This window comes from Chlamydotis macqueenii, chromosome 1 (genome assembly GCF_036417535.1).
Source record: "Chlamydotis macqueenii isolate bChlMac1 chromosome 1, bChlMac1.mat, whole genome shotgun sequence".
Taxonomy (NCBI): domain Eukaryota; kingdom Metazoa; phylum Chordata; class Aves; order Otidiformes; family Otididae; genus Chlamydotis; species Chlamydotis macqueenii.
In genome coordinates this window covers 183006169-183030551 of record NC_141556.1, presented here as the reverse complement: position 1 = coordinate 183030551, position 24383 = coordinate 183006169, and the positions used below count along the sequence as shown (strand labels likewise).

Sequence of the window (24383 nt, the reverse complement as noted above, 5' to 3'; positions counted from 1 at the left end):
TTCCTCTTAACAAAAAATAATTGCCCTGCAAACATGAGTATGAGGGGGTCCTCTTTGCACATAAATAGGAATGAGTTAGGTTAACATGGCATTGCAAGGGTTATTTGCACCACCTAAATCTAGGTCACATCAAGAAATTCAAAGAAAACTTCTGAGTTTACCGATACATTTTTAGCAAGTACCACATTTCCGAGTACACAGGAGTTGATAATATGAGAAATACCAGTATTTCATTTAGCCTGGCCTTTTCTCACTTTAAAATTAGTGTTGTGGTGAACTTTTGGGTAAAGGTTATACAATCTGAAACAAACACGTAGGAAGAGCTTTGGTCTAGCCCAAATTCGGCTCCCTGTTTTCATGGCTGAAGCAGCACAATGCTCACTGTCACCTCCAGTCCTATTTTACTCTCCATGAGAAGCTGACTGGCATGTGCTGGTCTTGATGCTCAACCCAAACTACTGACTCCAAACAAAAGACCACGATGAAAGATAGTTCATCGCTAACCATTGGGCAACATCAGCTATAATTACTTTGAGAGGAGGAGCTGGTATTAAACCCATGGTACATTTTTGGTGTTGGTCCTTATTTTAGTGGCTCTTACAGTCTGTTATTTTTTCCTCCCTCTAATGGCCAAGAGGGAGAGGAGATCCTGTCCTGGCAGCGGGAACTTGCTCCAGCAGACTCTTTGGTAACCGGCCCATTCCCATTGTTGATTCAGACTGTCTCGTGTTGGGAGCAAACCCACATTCATATACTTTTTTTTTTTTTTTTTTTTCTGTAAGAACTTAAATTACTTTTCATTGAATGTGTCTCCAGCCCATAATGGTCATAAAGGCCATCTGTGCTGCCAGGCGTTTGGCTTACAAGGGGAGGACAGTGGATGCTGATTGGAGCCTCCTCTGCTGTCTGCCTTTTGGTTTCATAAGTGTCATCAATACCTAGGCAAAAGTAACAAAAATAAACAAAAAAAAGCCTCCCTACCACTAAGGCAGAATTTCTGCTTGGGTCATGTTTTACACACTTTACACAAGCACATTTGATAAGGCAATGTGAAAGTCTCTGGCAAGTCAGGTGTGTCGTATCTCTTCTCCCTCACTAGATTATGGCCTCAAGAGTTAGGACGGAGCAACTATGAGCCCTTCTTCCTGCTCCTGGCCTGTTCCGGGCTGGGCTGCTGACAAGAGGTGGGTCATTCTGGACATTTGATGAGAAAAGACAGCATTTCCATCACCTATTCATTGGTCATTGATAGTGCCAAAGTCATTCAGTATCATCCTTTTAATACAGGCACAGAAAGCCAAAACAAGTTAAAATCTGCCATCATGGCTGATCTCACAAGAGATATAAATAAGATATGTCACCAATGAACAAATATTCTTCCCAAGGCCATATTATTCTCAGTTACATGTAGACTATATATGCTGTATTTGAAATAAATAGATACAAATAATGGATCTTACGCAGAAGAAACATTACTTGCATTGTTGCTACGTTTTAAAGCAGTTTATCCTGCACAGAGTGACAAATACCAGCATACACTAAAATAGCCACTTCCTAAAAAAGGGCTTAAAAAGAAACTGTTGCATATAAAACTATTTGTAATACTAATCTTATTGATGTCAGCAGGAAAATGTCCACTGATTTCAAAGTGAGAAGCTAAGCTCTTTCTTACCAGCACAATATTAACCAAGATTAATAAAACTGAATGAATTGTAACAAGCAATTTATGTATTTGAGGGGAATTTTTCGCATTCAGCAAGTCTCACAGCACAGCTGGGTCAATAGAGTTCTCAATTATCTTTTTTTATGTGAGCTGCTTTGTTTCAGTCTCACACATCAGCAAAATTCTGCGAGTGTACAGATGGCATATACCAGAGGACAAGAGCAAACTTGAGGAAATTTGTTTGGATGTTTTGAAATAAATCATGGGAGCATTTCTATTTGGCTGGTATTTTTTTGGGGGGGGAAGTTTTTTAAATGTAAATTTCAGCCAAATTGAAAAAAAAAAAAAAAGAAAAATAGCCAGAAAACAAAGCACAAATAGAATAAAGTGCTACTAATCCACAGGCAGCAGAATGCTGGACTGCAGTCCAACACACTTGATAGTAATTTATAATATTACCTTTTATATTTATAATAAAGCTAATAAGGTTTAAATGAAATTATCTCTTCTTACTCATAGTGGTATCTTAGGACTGTTAGATCTGAGAGAAAATGCAGATTCACGTAAGTAGTAATCCAACTGTACATTTACAAGTGGCAATAGATGGTAAAATAGATAGCTGTTTTCAGGAAACAGTAAACAAATTAAAAACGTTTTGTGCTGCCAGATTATTCTCTAATTTATTCCTATCGATAGCGACAGATCAAAGGAGAAAAAGGCAGAAGCTCAGGCCTGGACCTTTGTTGCCCAGATGGGTTTATTTTAGCTCTCTTGCTGGCTCTGCTTTGACCTGCTTGGAGGAGCCCTTTCTGTCAAGCCCCAGGGTGTGCAGTACGTAGGCTCAGTTTCATGCGATAAAAACAAAACTTAGTGGCTTGCAACTCAGTAGTATCTTCTGCTTAAGGGGGAGGTTGGCTTAAGCTGCCAGGCTGCGTGCCACTCAGTGCCTCGTAACTCCAGCCCTCTTCCAGTTAGCAGGACAGAAATAACTTAACTATCCATTTCCAGAACTGCAGTTGTTTTTCCAGAGCAAAAAATCTGGAGCCATGATGAATGATAAACCATTAAACCAGATGGACCCTTTTTTTTTGTTTAAGCTGTGTTACTGCATGTGATATTGTACTGCAGAAAAAAAAAATAGTGAAGCTCACGTTACAAAATGCTGCAGGTAACGAGGGAGTTGGTCAAACTTCTGTGTAACACAAAAAGCATTGTATTTGGGAGATGTTCATACAAAAAAAGAGCAGACAATCTGCAAATGCTTGCTAACTAAAGCAGTATCATTAGCTATTAGTTCCCAGAGGGCAAAATAAGTATGTACAGTTTACCCCATTTGACGTACATCGGTTCCCCGGGATGTCAGCAGGGTGGAGAACCCATGCTTGGGTCAGAGTGGGCACATGAACCTGTACCAGGCCAGCAATAAACCACGGACCAGAAATGAAGATCTGCTGTGCTCTATGCATTCATAGCCAACCTCTGTGGTGAACTGATTTGAGCTGTCTCCATGGAAAGCTGCAATTCTGACATCTGGTGGGTTTTTGTGACACAGTAAAGGAAAAAATCATTCCAAGCATTTCACTCAGTCAAATTAATAGGTTAAAATCCTTCAAACTGGTGGGACGTGAGGTAAAAACATTATATACAAGTGAGCATCAGAACTTCCCAGTTACCTTCCATACAGTCATATTTCAGTGCTCCAAAATTTGTGACCTGCTGGGAAGGGGACAGGGGGAGGAGATTCTGTTTGTGAATCCTCCCCTTACGGAGTTGGGGTCCCCAAAACCACCCATCAGGCAGCCTGACTCACACCTGGTAGTACAGACTTAGGGACTTGAGGGAGTTTGGGACCTACAGGATGAGGCAGCAGCTACATCATGGTTATAAAGATACGATGGCATCTAAAATGTGAGCTCAGAGGTCAAAGAAGGCTTCTGGCATCCTCTGCTAACAGAACAACCAGGGATCTCTCATGCAGTGAATGAATCAAGAACCAGAAGGTCGCAAAAATGAATCTATCATTTTGTGACTTGCAGCACGTAAGGAGCTGGAAGTAATTGGAGTTCCTGCTTGTCTTCTGTCATAGCTAAACGTAAATTGATTGGACTTTGGTGATGTGTGGTCTGGAGAAAAGTAATGTGTCTCACGCAAGAGGGCAGGCGGTAGAGAGTACATGGCTCAAACGCTGAATGAATGGCAGGAAAATATGCCCATCTTAAAGTTCATAAAATGGATTGTGAACAGAGAGGAGTAAATCAAAGATACCCAGCCCCTCATCTCCACCCCAGCACAAATACTTTCTTGGAAACACCACTTCAGGATAAAAAAAAGCAGAAACATGAAACATCCAAAGTTGCCTATAAATTTGTGAAATCTGATTTAAATAACCTGAACTTGATACAGGTTTCTCAGCTTGTCATGACCAAGCTTTGCTTTGGAGCTAGTCACAAATTGCAACATTAGACAAAAGTATGGAATCTACAGGGTCAGACCCCAGTGAGTTAAAAAAAAACAAACAAAAAAAAAACCCACAACAGTTGGCAAAGTCCCCAGGTTGTTATCCCAAATACCAGCAACCAGGAAATACTGGACAAGAAGCCAATACAGAGAGGAAGAAAGAACAAGAAATTGCCTGTGTATACATGTAAAAGCATTTTCTGCTTTAGATGGGAGGAGTTTTCTCAAATCACCGCAGCAAAATGCTGCATATGGTCATGTTTGTGAAGCTTTGCTGGAGACTAATTTTGTAAGAGCAGAAGTACAAGCATGCGATAATTGTTTGGAGCCCTCCAAAGCCAGTACATCAAATCAAAGGGCAGTAGGGACTGCTTCATATGTCTGACCTGATTCCTCGTTCCCCAATTCCTTTTCTTTGTTCCTATCCAGCTCAGTCCTTGCATCAATGAGCTCAAAAATCTTTTTGACAAACATAATCCTTGTTGTTTTCCATCCAAAGGCATGGCAACAGCACCTGAATTTGTGCCAGATAAGGGGAGGTATACCTAAATCTGACCCAAGCCTGTTGCTACCACCAGGAAAAAGAGCTGTAAGTCAGTGAGAGTGGGGTCAGCAGGAGACGCTGGCAGCTGGAAGGAGCCAGAGAAAAGGAAGTGGGATAGACAGAAAAAGAAACACTCACTGGCTGGAAAGAGTTTGGGAAGGCAGGGGGGAGGAATACCCAGGTGCCAAAATATGCAATCGTAACCCCATCTATGAAAATTTACTTTTTTAGCAAGAACACGATAAGAATATACAGATGTTTGCATGCATGCAAATACACTGAATTCCAAATAATTTCCAAATAAGATCTTTTTCACTTAAAATTTCAGCAAATAATCTTCCTCTATCCACAGACCAAAATTGTCCTGTGAAGATCATAAAATGAGCATCACATGTACTTTCTTAGCCAAGAAAGCATTACCCTCTTCTCAAGGTAACTCTCTTCATTAATTGATTTGTCTACTCCTTTCATTAATTGCATCCTGATGAAGCAATCAAATAAATGAAGCAGATAGAAAAGAACAGACTTTTCCAGGGGAAGACTTGGCTTTAGAAAGGTCAGTGCTAGAGCAGGTGGTTTTACTTCATCATCTCAGCCCAGACTGCCTCAAATGACACTACTGAAGCTTTTCAACCTGCAGCTGCTCTGATACAAAGAGCAAAGTCAAACTGTACTAACAGCTCTACATGGAGTTCCCCGCTTCCTTTCAAACACATTCAACAATAAGAAGGAACAAGGGCCGTGGCAAGACAGGCAGAATAGGATGTTCTATTTGCCTTCTGTTTTGTAAAGAGAGAATAGCGAGAGTGTGGCTCCTAATTATAAGCCCCAGGGTAGCCTATATAGCCACATAAGGACTATTTGATCACATCCCTCCTACCTAGTTCATTACCTAGCTGCACAATTCGCATCCAAGACGACACCAAGGCAAAAAAAGCCCAAGAAAATAATTTAGACCTTGAAGTCATCACACAGGGGAATTTAAAGCCCTATATTGCATTGTGAGGTTCAGGTGCCTACAGCACTCCTAACAAGCACAGATGTTCTACTTAAGCTGAGCCTCAGAAGCCCTCTCCTAACCTCTGGTGGCTCAGGATGCACAGGTAACCAAGTGTCTTCACAGGGGCTCAGCACACGCTAACATGGGCTGTGATCTTCTCTAGCACACACTTGTAGCCGACAGGCACTGTCATTCAGACAACATTTCATGCTGGTGGTTCCCCTCCTTCACGTAATACCATACTTAGGCAGAGCATTTTCTAAGGTCAGCTACTATGTGCTAAGTCTAACTCAACTTTCAAATCATTCAAACTCCCATCTCTACCTCCCCAGACGGTGACTTAACCTGCGGAACAGACAGAGTAGACATTCTTCTCCCAGCCTGCCAATGGACATCTCTATAGTGGAAAAAAAATGATTCTTTGAGTGTGACCTATTGCCTTTGAAATTTTGAAAGATAAGCCCCATATTCTTCAGTCATTTCTGGTTTTGAACTGACAACTGTTTGGTGTAAAAAAACACCTGGAAGTCCTCGCTTCCAGCTAAATTCCCAACACCTGATGTTGTAACCCTACTTCAAAGTGGTGGATGCGTGTTTGGAGCCAAACTAAAACTCCATAAAATCAATTGTAATTGTTTAAAAACAATCTATTTGTGACTCAGTTTTCTTGAGTTACACCATACCCACTAGTCTGCATGTTCTGAAATCTGAACAAAATTCTTCAAGCTGCACAAGAAATATAAAGACACAGGAAAACAAAGAAATCACAAAGTTCTTTTTTTTTTCTTAGAAATATATTTTGTAAGAAAACAATATTAACATTAAAAAGAAATGTTTATTATACAGTATAAAATAATTGCTTGAATTCAACTCAGTTCCTTATAAAAAAAAAAAAAAAGCCTGAGGATTTTTATGAAGCCTCAATTCCTACAGATTTGTGTCTTGCCTTCTGTGATTGCTACTGCATTAAAGAGCAGGTTTTACCCACATCATCCTTAGAACACCCCAACACTCATAAAACCTCCCTCATCCCTTCCCCAACAGCTGCTCTTCCCTGCCCAGATATGCTCTAAACATCACCCGTAGTATTTGCAGCTCCCTTCTCTGTCCCACATACCCACCCTCGGATTCCACCCACCTACCTCTTTTGACCAAGCAACTATACAAGCAACAACGCATGTTGCGGCTAGCTAGAAGTCTCCCCATTTTTTTTTTTTTTAATTTGGCTAATATGAACAGTGGCCAGCCACTGACAAATAATGTATAATAGCTGAGTTGTTCTCAGCTGTCTGTTCTCATAAAACCTGTAAGAATATCTCTTAACACTGCCATTCATCTGCCAAATCTGGCAGAAGTGTGCAGAGTTTTAAAAGCTAGAAGGGGAGACAAGGACAGGCAATGCAATGACATAAGCTTTACTTTTTCAAGAAACTACGCTTAAAAAGTCATTACTCAGTTGCAGAATTTACAACTTGCAGATTTTGTTGTAGGAAAATATGCCCATTCAGTAAATATAAATATCCCTAATACATTTCTGTGGCTTTTTTTTTTTTTTTTTTTTTAGGTAATGTCAGCTTTGTAATGTCAATTACCCTCCAGGTTTGAAAGGCACCCAGTGACCAACATTCTGGTGTAATTATGCATTACATAGGTGTGATTCCCTCCCTCCCAATAATACTGACAAGTTTAACAGAAATCTATTAAGTTAAAAAAAAAGATATATATTACATTTGCTAATTGCAAACAACCTCTTTTAGCTGCAATTTTTCCCATTGGGATTAAAAAGTGCACCAGTTTAACGTGTCTGTACATTAAAAACAGTTTAAAACATTAAATATACAAACAGCAAGAGATTTTAAATATTTTGTATCAAATACTATAGGACAATATAATTTACATTTTTTTAACACAAAACATTACACCTGAAATATAACTTTAGATATTACAGAATATAAAAATACATACTTTTTGTCTAAAAAATGTCTTTGCAGGTTCTGGCACAATGTAATTCTTTTAAGGCACACTGTATTTTGGCAGTCTATATTTGCAATTAACTGTGCAACAATAATAAAAATGACCTGTAATTAACCTTTTAGAACCAGAAGGCCAGATGATCTCCCTTCTTCCTGGAATAGCCCTTTTAATCAGGCAAAAACTTGAACTGTTTAGGCGTTCTGCAACTCATTTCTGCCACAGCCTGAGCGCTCCCAACGCTAATCCAGCAAAAGCAAGAACAGGCTTAAGTAAGCGTGTGAAAAGTCGCATCGATGCAATGGGATTAGTCATACACTTTCCCCATCTTTGCCATCTCAGCATCAGAACGCTCAACCCCAAGCAAAACTGAGCCCTAAATGCAAGTTGGGAGCCAAGTTCTGTCCTGCCCTACATTTGCGCCAAAACTAGCTAAGAGTAGCACAGGTTACAAAGTCAGGGCAGAACTTAGAAACAGAAGCTCAGTAATATTAATTGCTCTGATTTCAGCTACACCAACGTATAAGTCATGACGACTACTGAAGCCAGTGGAGACATATGAAGTAAAATTGCTGTAAGACTGAATCAGGAGAACTATGTAATTTTGCCCTTCTGTGTATTAGTGGGACTCCCACTGGAGTCAGCACAGGGCAAAAACGTGTCTTTAGAGATATATGGCTTATACAGACATAATTGGGTTGCAAAAGATTTTCAGTTCTGTCTTCAAGTTGTTTCTGGATCACTAAAAACCCTAAAAATTGTCAACACACTAAAGAAATATTCAGTCTAAATCCCTCACTTTAAATGCCCCAAAGTAAGTTGCTTCTTGGGATGAATCCAGTAGCAATGGGTTTGATACCTGGATACTTATCATTTCACCAGATTTTAATTTAAAAAACCCTCCTACATTTACAGAATAAAAATGAAATTCTGAATTCCCTGACCAGTATTTGGTGCTTCCTCCCTTCATCAACACATCAGAGCGCCTTATTTTAAGGTTTGTCTTAATCATATACACCATCAGTTGAAGCCCTCTTTTAGTCAGGTTTCCTGAAGTTTCATGATGCCTAAAACAAATGTTGGCATAAAGGTAGTAAAATCCATCTTGATTAACAATTAGTTTTCCATCATTGAATGTCATATTTGATAAGTTTGCTTGGCCTTTGTCATGATGCCAGGATGTGAGGTTCACTTTGCGAGTTCCTGAAGAGAAGGGAGAAAAAAAAAGTATAAACATTTAACAAAACTAAGCATTTAGAAAGCAGTCCCCAGGTTTTTAGAATCAATAGCAACTACAGTTATACAGGCTGAAGTGAATATTAGACAATTTACTAATGAAAACACAGCAAATCTTGTTATCAAGTCTAACCTGTTTGCAAGGAATAACTAAACAAAATCTAAAACCAAGTTAAACTGATAACTCCTCACTTTAGAAAGCTTATGAAATCTTTCCACAGTTTATATTCTTGTGACTCCAGCAGTACAAAGGTAAACATGTTTTCATTTGAGAACACAAAAAAAAATGGGGGAAAAATCAGTACAATTGTGCATCTTTAGTACTACCCAGTAAGCTGCCTAGACTTCAGATAGCGCTTCAAGTATTTATGACACAACAAACCTTTCTACGCAAAAACAATGTTTAGACTTAATCCAGTGCTTGCACACACCAGAATATAGCTCCACAATCTCGTTTAGTCATATCCTAGACAGTGGCACACAGCAAATCTTAATTCTTTGATAATTGTACAAATTCTTATAGCTGGGCAATTACAGCTATTCGGAAGGCAAACTCAGATTCTTTGTCTAATATCTAGTGGAAGGTCTTGGAAAAAGAGCTTTTGGAACACAGATGATTCTGGATATATTGTTCATTTTTTAAAATTTTCTTATTTTTATTTATTTATTTTAAAATATCTTAAGTTTCAAACTAGAAACAATGAGCTGATATTCCATGCTTGGAGGAGAAACAGTCCTGTTCAAGTTGAATTAAGCTGGAGGTCCACATATTAGGAAAAAAAAATGATAATATTCTCTCTGTCTCTCCGTAGAACATCACACATGTGGGAATCAAGATACACGTATAACAGTTACCAAGTGTGACTACCAAAAGGACAGATTAACAGAATTAACGTATCTAAACAAGCATTATTCCATTCTTTCTAGCAGGTACATGTAAGCCTTTTCAGCTCTGCTTGCATGATGGTGGCCTGGTAAACAGGAAGCTGTCCCTGATCTGTTAAGGTGGTTGAATGCCCTGTGAAAAGAATGAAAAGGAGCTGAGAGACCAGAGTTGTTTTCATTAGTTCATCAGCTCAGCACTGTCACTGGAAGGTAACTTCACATATACAGGTAACAAACATCCCCCAGGAACTCTGGCCTGAAAGGCATGTCCTGGGTGCTATCGTCAAGTATCCATATTGTATCAAGCTGGTCAAATTTCAGATGTCATTTCATGTAGGTCCTGGATATTAGGAAAATGTTCTTTGGACATTAGGAAAGGGTTCATCACTGAGAGGGTGGTCAGTCACTAGAACAGGCTCCCCAGCTCATGGCACCAAGCCCGTCAGAGTTCAAGGAGCATCTGGACAACGCTCTTAGTCATGCGGTTTAGTTCTAGGTAGGAGCAAGGAGTTGGACTTGATCATCCTTATGGGTCCCTTCCAGTTCTAGCTATTCCGTGATTCTGCTATTGAGGCTGTGCTAAGAGATGGCCTGGCAGGAGGTCAGACAGGCACTGAGCAAGCATTTGAGTCTTCCTTCCAAACCTGGTCACACTTCAGTTTGGTTTTCCTGGCACAGTATCAAGAGGCAGCCTGCAACACCAGCCCAGATAGCATTGCTACTGCAGCACATGTATTATGTAGAGGTTTTTCACACTACTTTCTGTTAAGGAACATGCCCTGCAGTACATATCCCACAGTCCCTTCCACCTCTTCAGCTTCCTGGTATAGGACCCACCTCATCTCATAGCCTCTGCAAAAACAGAGTAATAGTGAGAGGAGAAGATCCAGCCAAAGCCCATGGGCATGCCCAAAGAGGAAACAACACTGTCCGGACAAAGCCACACAGGCCCTGACCCTTCCTGATACACACAAGCCACCTATACTCTACCACTTATTCAGTGTAATACACAGGGTATAAGGCAATAGATGAGTTGGCCAACTTGTCCTCCTAACGACTAGGAATTTTCAGCACATAAGCCTAACTCCATTTGCTCCCTCCCACAGCAGCAGGTCCACACAGGAATCAGAAGACATTACACCTTAGGCTCCCCCAAATGCATCTAAATATCTGCTTGAAATATTCAGTACCTTATTCTCCCAACATCAAACCAAAACTATCTATTCCCACCAAAACTTCCATGGGAGGGTCCAGTGCCCTCTCCTCCAAGCATGTGTTGACGCATGCCCCAGAACCACCAGTGCTCACAAGCGTGCTGTGGAAAAGCCCCAAGTATATTTGATTAGTTAAAAAGATGACTTCTGGATTTGTTTGTGCAGAAAGACATGAGGCGAAGGAGGGACAGGGGAATTTGAAAGCTGAGTCCTCTCTAACTGCCAAGGACAAGCAACTTCTGCATGTGAGCGGAATCCTTTAACAGTCCAGAACAAAAAGCTTCTGGCATTCTTGCACAAAGACTTGAGCAAAGCTCAGGCTGTCAAAGGCAGATCATAAATAGTTGCTCCCCTATAGCTCCAGTACAGCCAGGTAGAAATGATACAAGCAAAACCATAGCAAGCAGCAGTCTTCTGTGCAGTGCCTCAAAAAAAACTTCTGAAAACCATCAATTAATTGGAAGCAACACTAAGATCTTAAGTCTCTTGCCTGGAATTATTCACCTGCAAGAGATGCTGAGATAGGGGTACCGGAGTACACCTCTGAAGCACTGAGGACAGCTGAAGAAGTTGTAGAAATTCTTATGCACAGTGTTAAGTCTGCCAGAAATAGTGCCCCAAGGAGGCTGGGCTAACTTCAAGATGAGGAGGATAGGCAAGAAATCATTGCTTGGGTTGACGGAGGGGCGCATCAGAGATATGCGACAGGAATGTATACATATGACAGAACAGAAAGGCATGCTGTGACTGACTAGAGGCACACTGGGTAGTTGCTAGGCAGGTTTTATTTACCTGGCAAGTAAATTTTTTAGTTGCTAGTCTTAATCAGTAGCAATTTTGAAGAAATCCTTAGTGGGAATGCATGACTGCTGAAGAAGGGGGAAGGGAGAAAACATGTGTCACAGTTGCTTGTAATTGAGATGCTGAGAGGGGCTCAGGGTGAAGTTTGTCCACACTGTTTTGGTGTTGAGGGGAATATGAATCATTCATCCGTGGCCAGGACAGGCCAAGAGATGATGGAAGATGACCCTATCTGTTTTGAGCAGGGGATCAGCCTACATAACTTCTTGAAGTCCCTTCCAGCCTAAATTATAATGCTGTGATTGTATTAACTGGGGCAGATGGGCTTTTTGCCACAATTCAGAGTTTCAGAAAAGACATGTCACAGCCAGCAGCACAGAACAAAGATGCACTGGTAGGAGTTATGCCATGCAACCTTTAATGGAGGGAGCGAGCAGGCTCTCACCATTTCTGGTGGTAATATACCCAAATTTGGAGACACTGAAACAATCAGTACCCCAAAACACAAGCAAAGGACAAAACTGGAGAATACAAGTGCCAAATCAGCTGTCCAAATATCAGAAACTCTGAAACATAACCCAAGCCATGGGACAGTCAGAAATGCTGCAATACACTATCTTCTGTGATAAAATTTACTATGGAGCCATGAAAAAAATAGCACAAGGTCAGTCATGTAAGGTAAGAGAAAGAAGGAATAGTTCAGAGAGATAATGAGTAAGATAACCTTCCAGATATTAAAAAAAAAAAAAAAAAAATCAAGATAATACAGTTTTTCTGGTAACTAAAGACAAACCAGAACAATGTCTTGGATATTTGTGAGCATGAACTAAGACTAATAGAAATTCATTTCAATAAAATTAATTAGTAAGAAGGAAGATGATGGGAGGGGAACAGAGGACAAAGTAGCCCTGTATTAATAATTTGTTTGCATCCTAGTAGCTTTCAAGTATAAATAAAGTCTGAGGGAAGGATCAAAGCACTGTTCGCTTTGAAAAAATCTGTTTTGGAGGCAAGGGCAGCTAACCCAAACCTGTGTAAATAGCTCAGAATACTACAGTTTCCTTAGACAGTTAAAGGTATCAATTCACGTCCAAAATGATATATTTAACATTTACATTTATTCTGTTTGTGATTTTCTCCTTTAAACCGTGACTAATTTCTGTAATCAACTTATAAATAAAAAAAAAAAATCACTGTTTTCATTTAGAACTTAGGTAGCATTTATAGTGAGCTCTGGTAAAAAGCAACCAGCAAGCATCCAGTTTTAACCTAAGGCAGCAAACCTAAAAAATACACGCAGTAATCCAAACCACTATTGCTTCTGCAGCCAAATGATGGGTGGGGACACTAAGATCTGGGAAGAGTTATTTTCCCCCTCCCTTGCACTCCCTCCAGCTGCAAAAATCCATTTGGGGCTTGATATTCTCGTAAATCAGGTAAAAGGAAAATGTTCCCCCACAAACACTGCTCAGTGCCCCTTCATGAGGAGTGTCCAGAGGCAAATTACTTAAAATGAAATCCTGTTTGATAGTAATAAAGACTGATTTTTTTTGTTTGTTTATTATGGGTCTGAGTGATGACAGTAGAGAACCTTAAAATATTAAGAACATATCTGTCCAAACTCACAGATGGCATAAAACAATTTAGGATTTCAGACAGGTAGGATAGGGAATCAGGGCAAGAAAACAGAAATTTCCATTTGCAGTGAGAGGAAACAGGACAGGAGAGAAGAAAAACTGGTGACCCTCGGGCAAATTTTTCATCCCTTATGCCTGCCATTAACGTCTATGCCACTCAGCCAAGTGGGTACTGCCTCATACCAGTGATCATTATACTAAAGTGCCTCACAACCAGTAGGTTCAGGGTTCCAGCTATCCGTAAGGATGCAGCCCCTCACTCTGCAATGCCCACAAGGACCGCAGAAGCTGTGCTTGTGATTAACATCCTGGCAACGCTCTTCCAAAAGAAGCAGAAGCCATATGTGCCAAATCAGGAGGGAGTATGTCCAACTCATCCCATTGGTAAGGGGTTGATCTGCCCCAGGGAGAAACAAAGCAGCTTGTTGTCACAGGCACTGTATTTGTGAGAGTTCCTGCAGCCTGTGCTATTAAAAAAAAAGTGAAGAGAGCAAGCAAGAGCAACATGTCCCTTGCCATTACCCAAAGATGTGCTACATCACTCCCTAGAAGGTTAACACAGTGATGCACAACAGTAGAAATTATCAGCTGCTAGCCCTGATAAAATGCAGTTTACAGCAGTATCCAGATAGACAGCAAAGAATTCTCCACAGGAAACGGTGGATTTCACAAAGTGTGACACTGACTGTAGATATAAGTGATCTGCCTCTATGATTAGCAAATTAATTGAATCCTTCCAAAGACAAAATGCTAAGACAAGTTTAATGATACTGCATCACCTATGTCAAAAGCCAAAATCTAACTGAAATAGAAGCTGGTCAGGAGGCATTTGAGCTAATAAGAAAGCTTGTAGAAGGTCTGACTGCCATCTCATAAGCCACTTAAGCTCTCTGCTTATAAAGCTCTGGATCTTGGCAATGGCAATGTACTTGAAGGGAGAAAAAATCCTATCCCTCCAAGCAAGAAGCTAACCCCTGTGTACAGGAGTGCTTTGTCTTTAAACAGAGCAAGGTATTACTATGCAGGCTGCTGAAATCTCAGATTTCAAGCCTCAACACAGCATTCTCCTTTGGTTTGGTTATATAAAGCAGAAAAGCAATGCATATAGCATAATTAACAAGGAGTTCAGCACTGCAGAATGTATACATCTTCAGAGGAAGACGACCCTGGTAATCAATTCCCCCTCCTATCTTGAGATCCTCTGTCTGACAGCTTCAGAATAAACTCCGGTTTACTTCTAGCACATCAGTGATGATTGTTGTGTTGAGAGTACAGAGAGAAAAATCTCAACTGACAGTGCCTCAGGGCAAAAAAAAAAAAAAGGAAACAGTACTAAAATATCTTAAAACTGTAGGAGTGAATCTTTTCCTCTGGAGAGTGTTCCGAGGCAGAATCATGTCTTGTTCCCTCATATTGTACTAGCAAGGATATTCCCAAAGCCATCCAGAGATACCTGTGGGGAGAGAATAAGAGCTCTGGCAAGGTAAAAGAATGCCATCCTCTTACCATAGCAGCAGATAAAAGCCACAGGAACATTTTTTTCCCCATACTCAATAGCTCAGGAATATTCTGCATCCAAGTCAACATACTGACCAGAAACTCTGTTGCTCAGAGTACAATGCTATGATCTTTGATCTTCCTGCTACTGGACTACATGGATGCAGACAGACTCTTATGAAGCTTTGGCATGTCTGAACATCAGGAAGGCCCTGGGAGTCCCGAGTGAAAAAGTCTATACTATCCCTGCAACATAACGAATGGAATATGACAAAACCTTTTCAACATGCCATTAGCAGAAGGCAATGTAAACTCAGCCCTGTGCTATGAGAGTGCAATGTACCCACCGAGGGCAGGGAACCAGCAGGCAAGTTATAATAATCACGTTAGGACTGCAGTTGTAGGTTTTCAACACCTCAAAATGAAAGATGTTCTTCCTTTATGGCAAGTTCTCACGGTGATGGGCACCTGACATGTGTGTGTTGTGTATTCACATCAGATTCTCAGCTTCCAGGTCCACCCTGAAGACAAATGCTGTGTCACCCAGTACAGACCCGATTACACTTCAGACACAAAAGCAGTGTTGCTGTGAAGAGTTGAATAGGTAGACGTAATATCTTCTTGAATCTTACAACAGAAAACAACACATTTCTTCATCTGACAATGGGACACTCAGTGTGGAAGGGAAACACATTCCAACCTGCAAGATCTGGATTCTGACCAATCTTTGTGCTGGTATATCCTTGTATGTATGTGTATGCATACATCTGTGTGTATGTATACCTATAGCTGATATCCACTGTGAGTGAAGAATTTCAGATGGGCCCTACTAACCAAAGAAAATAAGAAGCTTCAGAGGAGAGCAGTCAATGCATATCTTGATTCCTCACCTGAAGAGAGCACAAAGAGGCAGGCAAGCCCTCAGAGCTTGATCATGAAAACTGGCAATTTGAAATGGAGGCCTTTCAGCACATAATAGACTGATGCAAGACACCCAAGGCAAAGGAGAGCTATCATCCCATTAACATTACCCCTGCTGCCTCTGAAATACTTTAATGCATCCAATTTCTTCTCATTATCAAAAGACATTTCTGAAATCCCAGTATGTTGCTGGTATTGCTGAACTATTTTCATATATTTGATTAATAGATTTATAGCAGCATTGGAATTATCCACTTAAAACTGAACTTACCAGATGGAATATTCTTATCATCAATAATGAGATGGGCAAAAGGCTGCTTCTCAGGTTTGTGTCTCTTGTACAGATCCATTCCTAATGCCTCCATTGCAGCTAGAGATAAAAGAATTGCATTACCTCAGAAAGTCAAGTTTAGTAGAACTAAAATATTTCTTATTCATAAACCAGCACCTACCTTTTTCTGGTCTCGGTGGTGCTCTTCCCATGACACGCTGGACTTCCTAAAATGAGAAAGAGCCATTGCTTTGACGTTGTCTTGGTTTCATAATATTATGTATTGCAGGTAGTTGCACAATCACAATACTCTGTGTGGACGTATATGCGAGGGTTGTTCTACCTACACTATATGCAGATGCCTGGGATACCTATTCTCATATTGACATGATGTATAAATATGAACACACAGTTTAGCTGCCACAAACAAATTACTTCCTCTGTCCAATACTTCTGATAGAGGTGGATAGGAAAGAAGGTATGTACAATCACTGCACTACTTACTGAAGTAGTGGTGACAGGACATTTACAATCTTTCCTACTTACTGCACTTGGAATATTTCTCTAAGTATAATGGAACAATGACTGCTAAGAATGCATCACAAAACAATGGAGTTTATGAACTGGTATGATTACTTGAGGTCAAAAGGTAACAAAAGAGGCAGTTCTACATAGGAACTAGTGTGTAATCACATTAACAACTAAAGAAGGCTAAGCTCTGAATTTAATTTATGATGAGGCAAATGATGAAGTAAGTTGAAAACAGAGCAGGCTGCAAGCCTACAAGGCTTTATAATCAAGGCTTACTTCTAACAAGGTAGGCAGGAACTGAAGGATTAAGCATCTTCCACATCTCTACTGGGCCAAATGGACTGGGTGCCAGAGTTTGGAAGTATGCTTTCTTCAAAACTGCAGATGAATTTTAACATGAATAAAACCCATGTTACCCAAAACCAAAACCAGCACAGGTAACAGACATCAGGCATCACAAAAAGCCTTGCTTTTAATAATAAACATCTGTTTTCCTCTCAAGAAAACACACAAACAGCAGTTTGAAAAAATCTAAGCAGCTTGTTCTTGTTACAAGCCTGGACTGAATTTTGGTAATATTAGGTTTCAATCCTCAGTTCTGTCCCCTGTTCCCTCATGACTCTCCACCTCCATTTTCTAAAAAAACAGGTGGTAATAGTCTACTTGCTATTCAGAATACCTCATACCACAGAGCCATCAAGATAACGTTTAGTAAAAGGAAATATTTTGCTGAAGATAGCAAATCACATCTCATCTTGGAAACCTAAGAGCAGTCCTTTGTTTTGTCTTTGTGTCACACATCTTGCTGATTGTCTGATTCAATACCATGTATAAGTAATACACCTCAGATTTGGCCAGATCAGCAATGTTCCACTGTGTTCTCAATCACTATGGTGTTTCAGAACTTGAAGTCTTGCTCTGAAAACATCTAAAGTCCTGCTTTATGTAATTTTGCAGCCACAGTGAAATCTGTATTGCCTTAGCCAGTGCATTTATTACTCTCACTTTCCCCTTTCAGTAGGTGTTTAAATGTTAAACCAAAATGAAAAGCCACAGCAGTATAGAAGTTGTAGTATGACTATCAAAGCATAATACTTCAGCAGAGATACGCTGATTTTGTAGATAAGAATCATTCAGAGACGAGAAGAAAAGCAGAAGAATTATAACTTCAAAAGAAGCAAAACTCATGTCCACCTCCCCCATTTACATTCACTTCCCCTCTCAGATCTTCCTACTTCAATGTCAGTTCTAGAAGCATGAAAATGAACCTCCGTTCTAGGAGCTGCACACCAGCATCAGCCTCTAGCCACACTTGAGCTCTTTAACTTCATCAGAAGTAGGAAGACTACAAAAAATTGCAAGTACTAGATACTGCGAAAAGTGGCAAAAGCCTCTGAAGAAAACAGGACATACGGTAAAAGAGACTGGGAGAAGGACCACACTCAGATAACTGCACCACACCTACTCCCAACCCTTTCTCTAGAAAGAGGATATTCCTTTGTTTTCCTGCTTTCTTAATGGAAACTTCTCAGATGTGGAGTCTGCTTTCATATCCTTTCCTTCCAGAAGATGCGATAATGTCCTTGCCTGGAGAGCATACTGGGCAGATCCAAAAAGAGCTATGTACATTTTAATCTCCTATTATCTAAACCGGTACTGGAAAAAAAAAATCCCATCGTTAACTGCACAGCCCTTGAAGTGGCCAATTTCTACCATCCTTAACCTACATTTTTCATAGGAATAGAGAGCTCTGTTTCTGCATATTTCCAAAGATGCTCTAGTCTGAGCAGCTGGGTACCTCACCTTCTGAGATCCAGCAGCCTGACTCAGCTCATCTTCCATGTGGAAAGGCTGTGGTCCTCATGTACTCTGAGCTGCTTTCTAACTGTTGGTGGTGCTGTTAATCTGTAACATGACCACTTGGTAAGCTACCCAGGAAGACTTGGGTCCACAATTCTCCTTGTCCTGATGGTCTTGAGCCTACTTTCCTATTTCCTAGGAGCATCTCCGACAGGAATGCTCTCCTGTACTCCTTTTGAAGCTATGCTACTATGCAATTAGGAATACAAGTGTCATTATAATAAAAGGTAAATTATAAGCGTGAGCCCAACACTAATACACTGAGAAGAGATGCAGACAGGCTCACATTCATTGATTCTTCCATGTCCTTGTCATCGAATCAGAATTGGCAAGCCTGTGGCCAGAAAACAGAAATCCTCCATCAGCTGAGTTCTCCAAACACTGGTCTAGTGTCAAGCTCTTTACTCGATTCTGACCAGCCCCACGAAAATTTTATATTCCTTTCTGTTCTGCTGCCCAGGCTTCCAAAATGAAGGTGAAATACATTAACTAGCTCCTAGACAACAGAGATGAAGCTCTGGGTTTCCTCCTGAAGAATAAGTAGTTCAACACTTATCTTGATATTTTTTTTTAACTTCATGTTTCTACAGTTCCAACAACCTACCTTAGAAAAGCATGTTAACATGTACTTGCTTCTGACCCTGAAGGACTCAAGGACCACATTTTTCAGTGGATGTCTGAAGACAGAGATGCTTAAAGATGGTCTCTTATCAGAATTATAAAAATCCCCTGGTATCCTTATTGTAAGGAATTTCTGCTAGGATTTTCAAATCTTTAAAGTATCAGCTTTCTTTAGCATATGAATGTCTTTAAGCATCTTAAACCTAATCACAAGATACACTACCATTAAGAAAGCAGAAGCAGCTCAACAGAACCTGTCACTAAGACACTGCTATAATGGCATAAGAACTGCTGACAAAATATTACCAGTGACTTCTCTTAAGACTGACACTCACAGAACCATGTGCACTACCAAGCTGTTATTTTTAGACAAACTATACACAAAAATCACACCACTCAGTCTTATGATAAGCTGCACTTGTACACCTTTGCATCATTTGCTCACTGTCCAATAAATCAACTCTGCTGGTCTGCTTCCCACATTCCAACCTCCTTCATACAGTCACTGTTTAAACAACAGACAAGCAGCCAGTCACACAAAAAAAAAATGGTGTCTTTCTTCATACAAAAAATTTAAGAGGCCATGGGGAAGCTGCAAAACTTTCACATTTTAAAAGCTAAAATGCTTTAAGTGCCTGGAAAGTTGGAAAGTGCTCCTCCCTCATCCACAGCAGGCTGCAGCTTTTAACCCTTAGCACCTCAGCATCTTCAAAACAACAACAATTCCTGCTCTTCAAGTTATGTCCAATGCTGAGGATGCAGAGACAAGGCTACCTTTGAACACGTGACATTTGTCAATGGTTTTTCCTCTCCTTTGGCTTTTACATTATCTCAGTATTTACTTTGAGGAGCTATAAGCAGCCTTATAAGACCAATCTGAAGAGAATTAGTATGGACATTCATGTATTGCTTCAGCTGTGATCTTAAAGCTCCTTTATGCAGTTGTTTCTTCTACTACCCAAGTGCTTTAAGTCCACCTAATACCAGGAAGAAGTATCTGATTATCTTGCTGGAAATTTAGCAATTTGAAGAACGCTAATCAGGAAGTGAAATAGAAAGTACATGTAGCAGTATTCACCAGAAGATAGTTTAGAGATCGGCATTTACAACCTCTATCCAAATGAGTAGTCTATTGCCTGCAGGAAAAAGGCATGTAAGGTTGTAGGGTGCAAACTGAAATTTTAACAACTTACAGCAATTACTCCTGAAACCTTTACTTCGTCCATAGCTACATGCACTCTAAATGTCTGCTAAGTATATAGAACTCTTTTTAAGTGCTGCCCTGGAGGTCTAGCAAAGTACTCTGTTGCCATGTGAGAGACTGGTTTACGCCTGAACCGCCCAAGCTGCTAGAAGCTGGGAGCATTGCCAAGAAAAGTTACTTATGAATTGACCCAAGATATGTTTGTAGTCCTTTCTACTTCAAGCTCCTAACAGACTTCATAAGAACTGTGGTTAGTTCCTCTGGACTGCCAAAAGGTTTTTAGGGTTACATGCAAAAAAAAAAAATTAAGCAAACAGACAGGCTAGGAAAGTATATTATTTGTCTGCTTGGAAGTTTATATGCAATATTGAAAATGCGCTTTCTGCTGAGTAAGCTGCTCCCTAAGCAGTGTTTTTATCCTGGAATATGTTAAGGAATTCACTATTAGATTTTGATTAAAAGAAAATCTTCCCTTATTTTTTTTCAGGAGACAAATGTTTCTAGACCCACCCTTGCAGCCCTACTACACTGGTTTTCGTAAGAGCACTTTCATTTTCAACATCAATCTCTGCTTTAGCATTAAGCACTAGGTCTACAGGTGTGCAAAGAAAACAGACGAGAACCAGTACAGTAAGCTAAAAGCTGTAACCAGACCATAAACCTAAGCAAAAGCAACTTGTCTATTTTCATTTCCTGAACAGTTTGAATTGCAAAAGACAAAATATTGAAAAATCACAAAACTTAAACGGTATTTTCAAGTGTTCCAATTTCAGTCACTTAACATACTGCCAATTCAAATAAGGATACTGGTTCTTAAAACACACACAGGTTAGATTCTCCTTCAGAAAAGTGAAGGAAAACAGAATCAGAAACCTCTTTCATGTCACATTTGCTGTATTCCCACACATAAAGGAATAGCACAACTGGAAGTAAGATTCAGCTGCATCTCTGCCCTTAATTGTAGCAGAGCCAATGAAAGGTAGAGCTTACAGAACATGATCAAGTATGATTTTGCTTTAACGCTGTTTCTTTCACTTCTCTGATAAACCGAAAAGATGCAAATGTAGCCCCAGGCAAGCATTTTCCTATTTTTCTCTGTGTCATCAATATATGATGACAAAGCATCTGGAACACTGACTCAGCTGCTTAATACACTCTGTAGCAGTCAAAGGAAATTCAGAGTCTGATTACTTTGGCAAGTGAAATTTTATTGTTCTCAAACTAATGATCATCAGCCAAAAACGTTATCCCTACTCACTACTTATCTTGGCCACAGACATTGCAGCATTAAACCTCCATCCAGAATGGCAGGATATGCAGCCTCAACTGAAGCCAATGCCTTTGGTGAGTAACCAGCAACGAATGACCAGAATACAGAGTTTCCCATTCCCTTACTGTAACAAGCTCCTTACTCTGTCATGGAAGCTGCATGAATTAGCAGTCTAGTACCAGCACACAGAACACTGAAGTAGGTGTAGTGTGAGATAGTCTAGAAAATGCTGAAAGGTAGAACTAATCCTACAGAGTTAACTTTTTTTTCCCCCCTTAAGCTTTTCAAGGAGGTGGCTAACAAATAGAACAAGACATGCACTCCTAGGTTTCTTTAATTTTGCTCACAAAATGATCTGTCACTCAGAGTACTCTGTCAAAAGCAAGCATTAGCAGAATTAAAGTACCATATAATTTAGGCAAGTACAATTCACTCTGTAAAGTGTACATGAGTTCAGGTCGAATCTAATATAGTATCTTTTATGAAAAACTGACAGTCTTATGCAGATGTGAAGTAGTAGTAATGGACCTGGCAAGCCAGGAAAACCAAATACCGTAGCAGACATTCAGCTTTTAAATAGCCCATAATTAGCACTAAACACTATCACAAGTGCAAAAAGAGATCAAAGGGAGTGACCGAAGTAAGAGATGATTATGACATATATCCAACTTGCCTAGGGCTGACTTCTTTAGCTGACTACTTTTGTTATTTGCCTTTGGGAATAAGCCGCCATTCTTAACTGCTGAGCAAAGACTGCCCAGTTATCATGCTATGGCAAAGTAGCTCTTCTGCCACTGTGGAAATGGTCTGCACAGAACACAGAACTGACAAAGTGAGGGGAAAAAAAAAAGAAAAAGGAGATACTATCCTTCATTTTGAATTGCAGGAAGAGTAAGAAATAATGGCAAGTGTTATCTCCTCTGTCTTTCAGGCAGTATTTTGCTTGTTGATGATCTTGAGTTGGAAGAATCTTGTCAGAAACAGAGTCAGGAAGATTGTTTCGAAAAAAAATGTGGAACTGTCCTTTCTTATGAACATCCAAAGTGTTGGCAAGCCTATACAAATATTAGGCTAAATTACTATGATTCAGGCCCATCCAAATGTCTGAATGGCCAATCAACTAACTGCAATCATAGTTTTCTCAGTGCAACTTCAATTCTTCCTTTCTTAAAAAAAAATGTTTGAATACAGAATTGGTTAACCACTACCAGGTTCATGAGCAAACGCAATATGATCTTGGATGCAACTTCAGGTACTATTTGCACACCAGAAAATATTTTCTAAAACTTACCTCCAAATACAGATGTTGGAAAAATTCTAAGTTCAACAGGAGCATGAAATAAAGGAACACACAGTCTGCCACTTACCTTCTGCACAGCTCTTTGGAGAGCCTGTTTCATGCTTCTACATGATTCTGGCATTAACTTTGCTTCTTGATTTTCAAAGGAGGTATCATGCAAATCTGTGTTTTCTTGATGTCCAAAAAGTGTCCTGACACAGTGTGCGTGTTCTTTCGAAATTCTAGTAGGGTCCATCTGAAAAAAAAACGTAAGCACAGACATTGTTTTAAGTGTCTAAGAGACATTAAGAGCATTTAAGTCAGAGAGAATTTTCAACCATCTAGAAGTTTAGCACCTAGCTAAGTTTATTATCTAAATTTTCATTGTAAACAATTAAGATTAAAAGTTCCCCAAGGTTTATTTCACCCAACAAGAGTGAGAGATGGGAGAATGAATTATCTTCTGGAGCTGGCTAGTTCATTAGCTTAAGACTGGATATCTGATTTTCAAAAGTTAAAGATAAATCCCATCCTTACAGTCAAATCAATAATCCTGAATTCAATTTTTTGACCACTCAGTGCAATATCACAATTATTTCAGCAAGCAACATATAAAGACATCCCATCTATAAAAACCGTATTTTGCAAGATGGCACACAAATGCCCAGTAGAGGAACTTGGGGAAAGTATGTACAACATCTAGCACATCATTTTCGAGAGGAGAAACAGGAGAACAGAAGCCATTTATCACAAACTATTTTGTGGGCAAGAGACACTGCTGCCTGAAACAGTCACCAAGTAAGACAGCACAAATTCATAAATACCAAAAGATCATAAAACTGTACCACAACACACCTCTGCTTCATGGGACAGACTGGTAAATCTAGAATACCTGCAAGATATTTTTAGCAATCAGTCTTTGTGATTCAGTCAAATATAGTTTTAAACTGTAAGTTCAGGATACTCCTGAATTCTATCAGTTAGACAAATTTGAAGGATATTCCAAGGATTAGGAATGTGCTTTGGCAGAGTTTAATTGCATAAGCATTATTTAAACCATTTCACCCTCTCTCCTCACACTCCATATACTTTACATTCAAGAGACATTGGCCACTAACTTTCAGAGGTGGCCTAAGACTCTCAACAATTGCTCTCAAATGTTATTTATTCTGCTTTTACTTCAGGCTTGAAGAAGGGTTTATGCACTTAAAACCTTGTCTAAGTTCTCTGACTGTATCAGCTGGTCTAATAAAGAACACTTCTGTCTTTCTGCATAAGGTGGAAGGAACAATTTTATCTGAGAACTACAAGACGTAAAACATTATTTGTAATCATGATGAGGGAAACGACAAGCCATTACAGATAGTGTCTGACTAGTGTTTAGTTTCCTTTAACATAGCACTGAACAAAACAGATCAAAAGGAAGTTCTGCAGAACACAGAACAGCGAAAGTGAATCAAACATGTTATATCGTTTGTTCACACAAACAAATTTGACCCCCTAACTCCAAAAAAAAGAACA

At 39.8% G+C, this 24383-nt stretch overlaps 1 protein-coding gene across 1 annotated transcript in view; it reads right to left on the bottom strand.

The window, feature by feature from the left end:
* Positions 1-8379: 8379 nt before the first annotated feature.
* TNFSF11 (TNF superfamily member 11) overlaps positions 8380-24383 on the bottom strand; it is a 22508-nt gene continuing 6504 nt past the window's right edge. Inside the window, exons 2-5 of the mRNA XM_086741741.1 lie at positions 22951-23118; positions 16279-16324; positions 16098-16196; positions 8380-8838 (exon numbers count right to left, since the gene is read on the bottom strand). Of these exons, the coding sequence (XP_086597867.1) occupies positions 8417-8838; positions 16098-16196; positions 16279-16324; positions 22951-23118 (735 nt within the window). The 3' untranslated portion in view covers positions 8380-8416. The remainder of the gene's footprint in view (positions 8839-16097; positions 16197-16278; positions 16325-22950; positions 23119-24383) is intronic.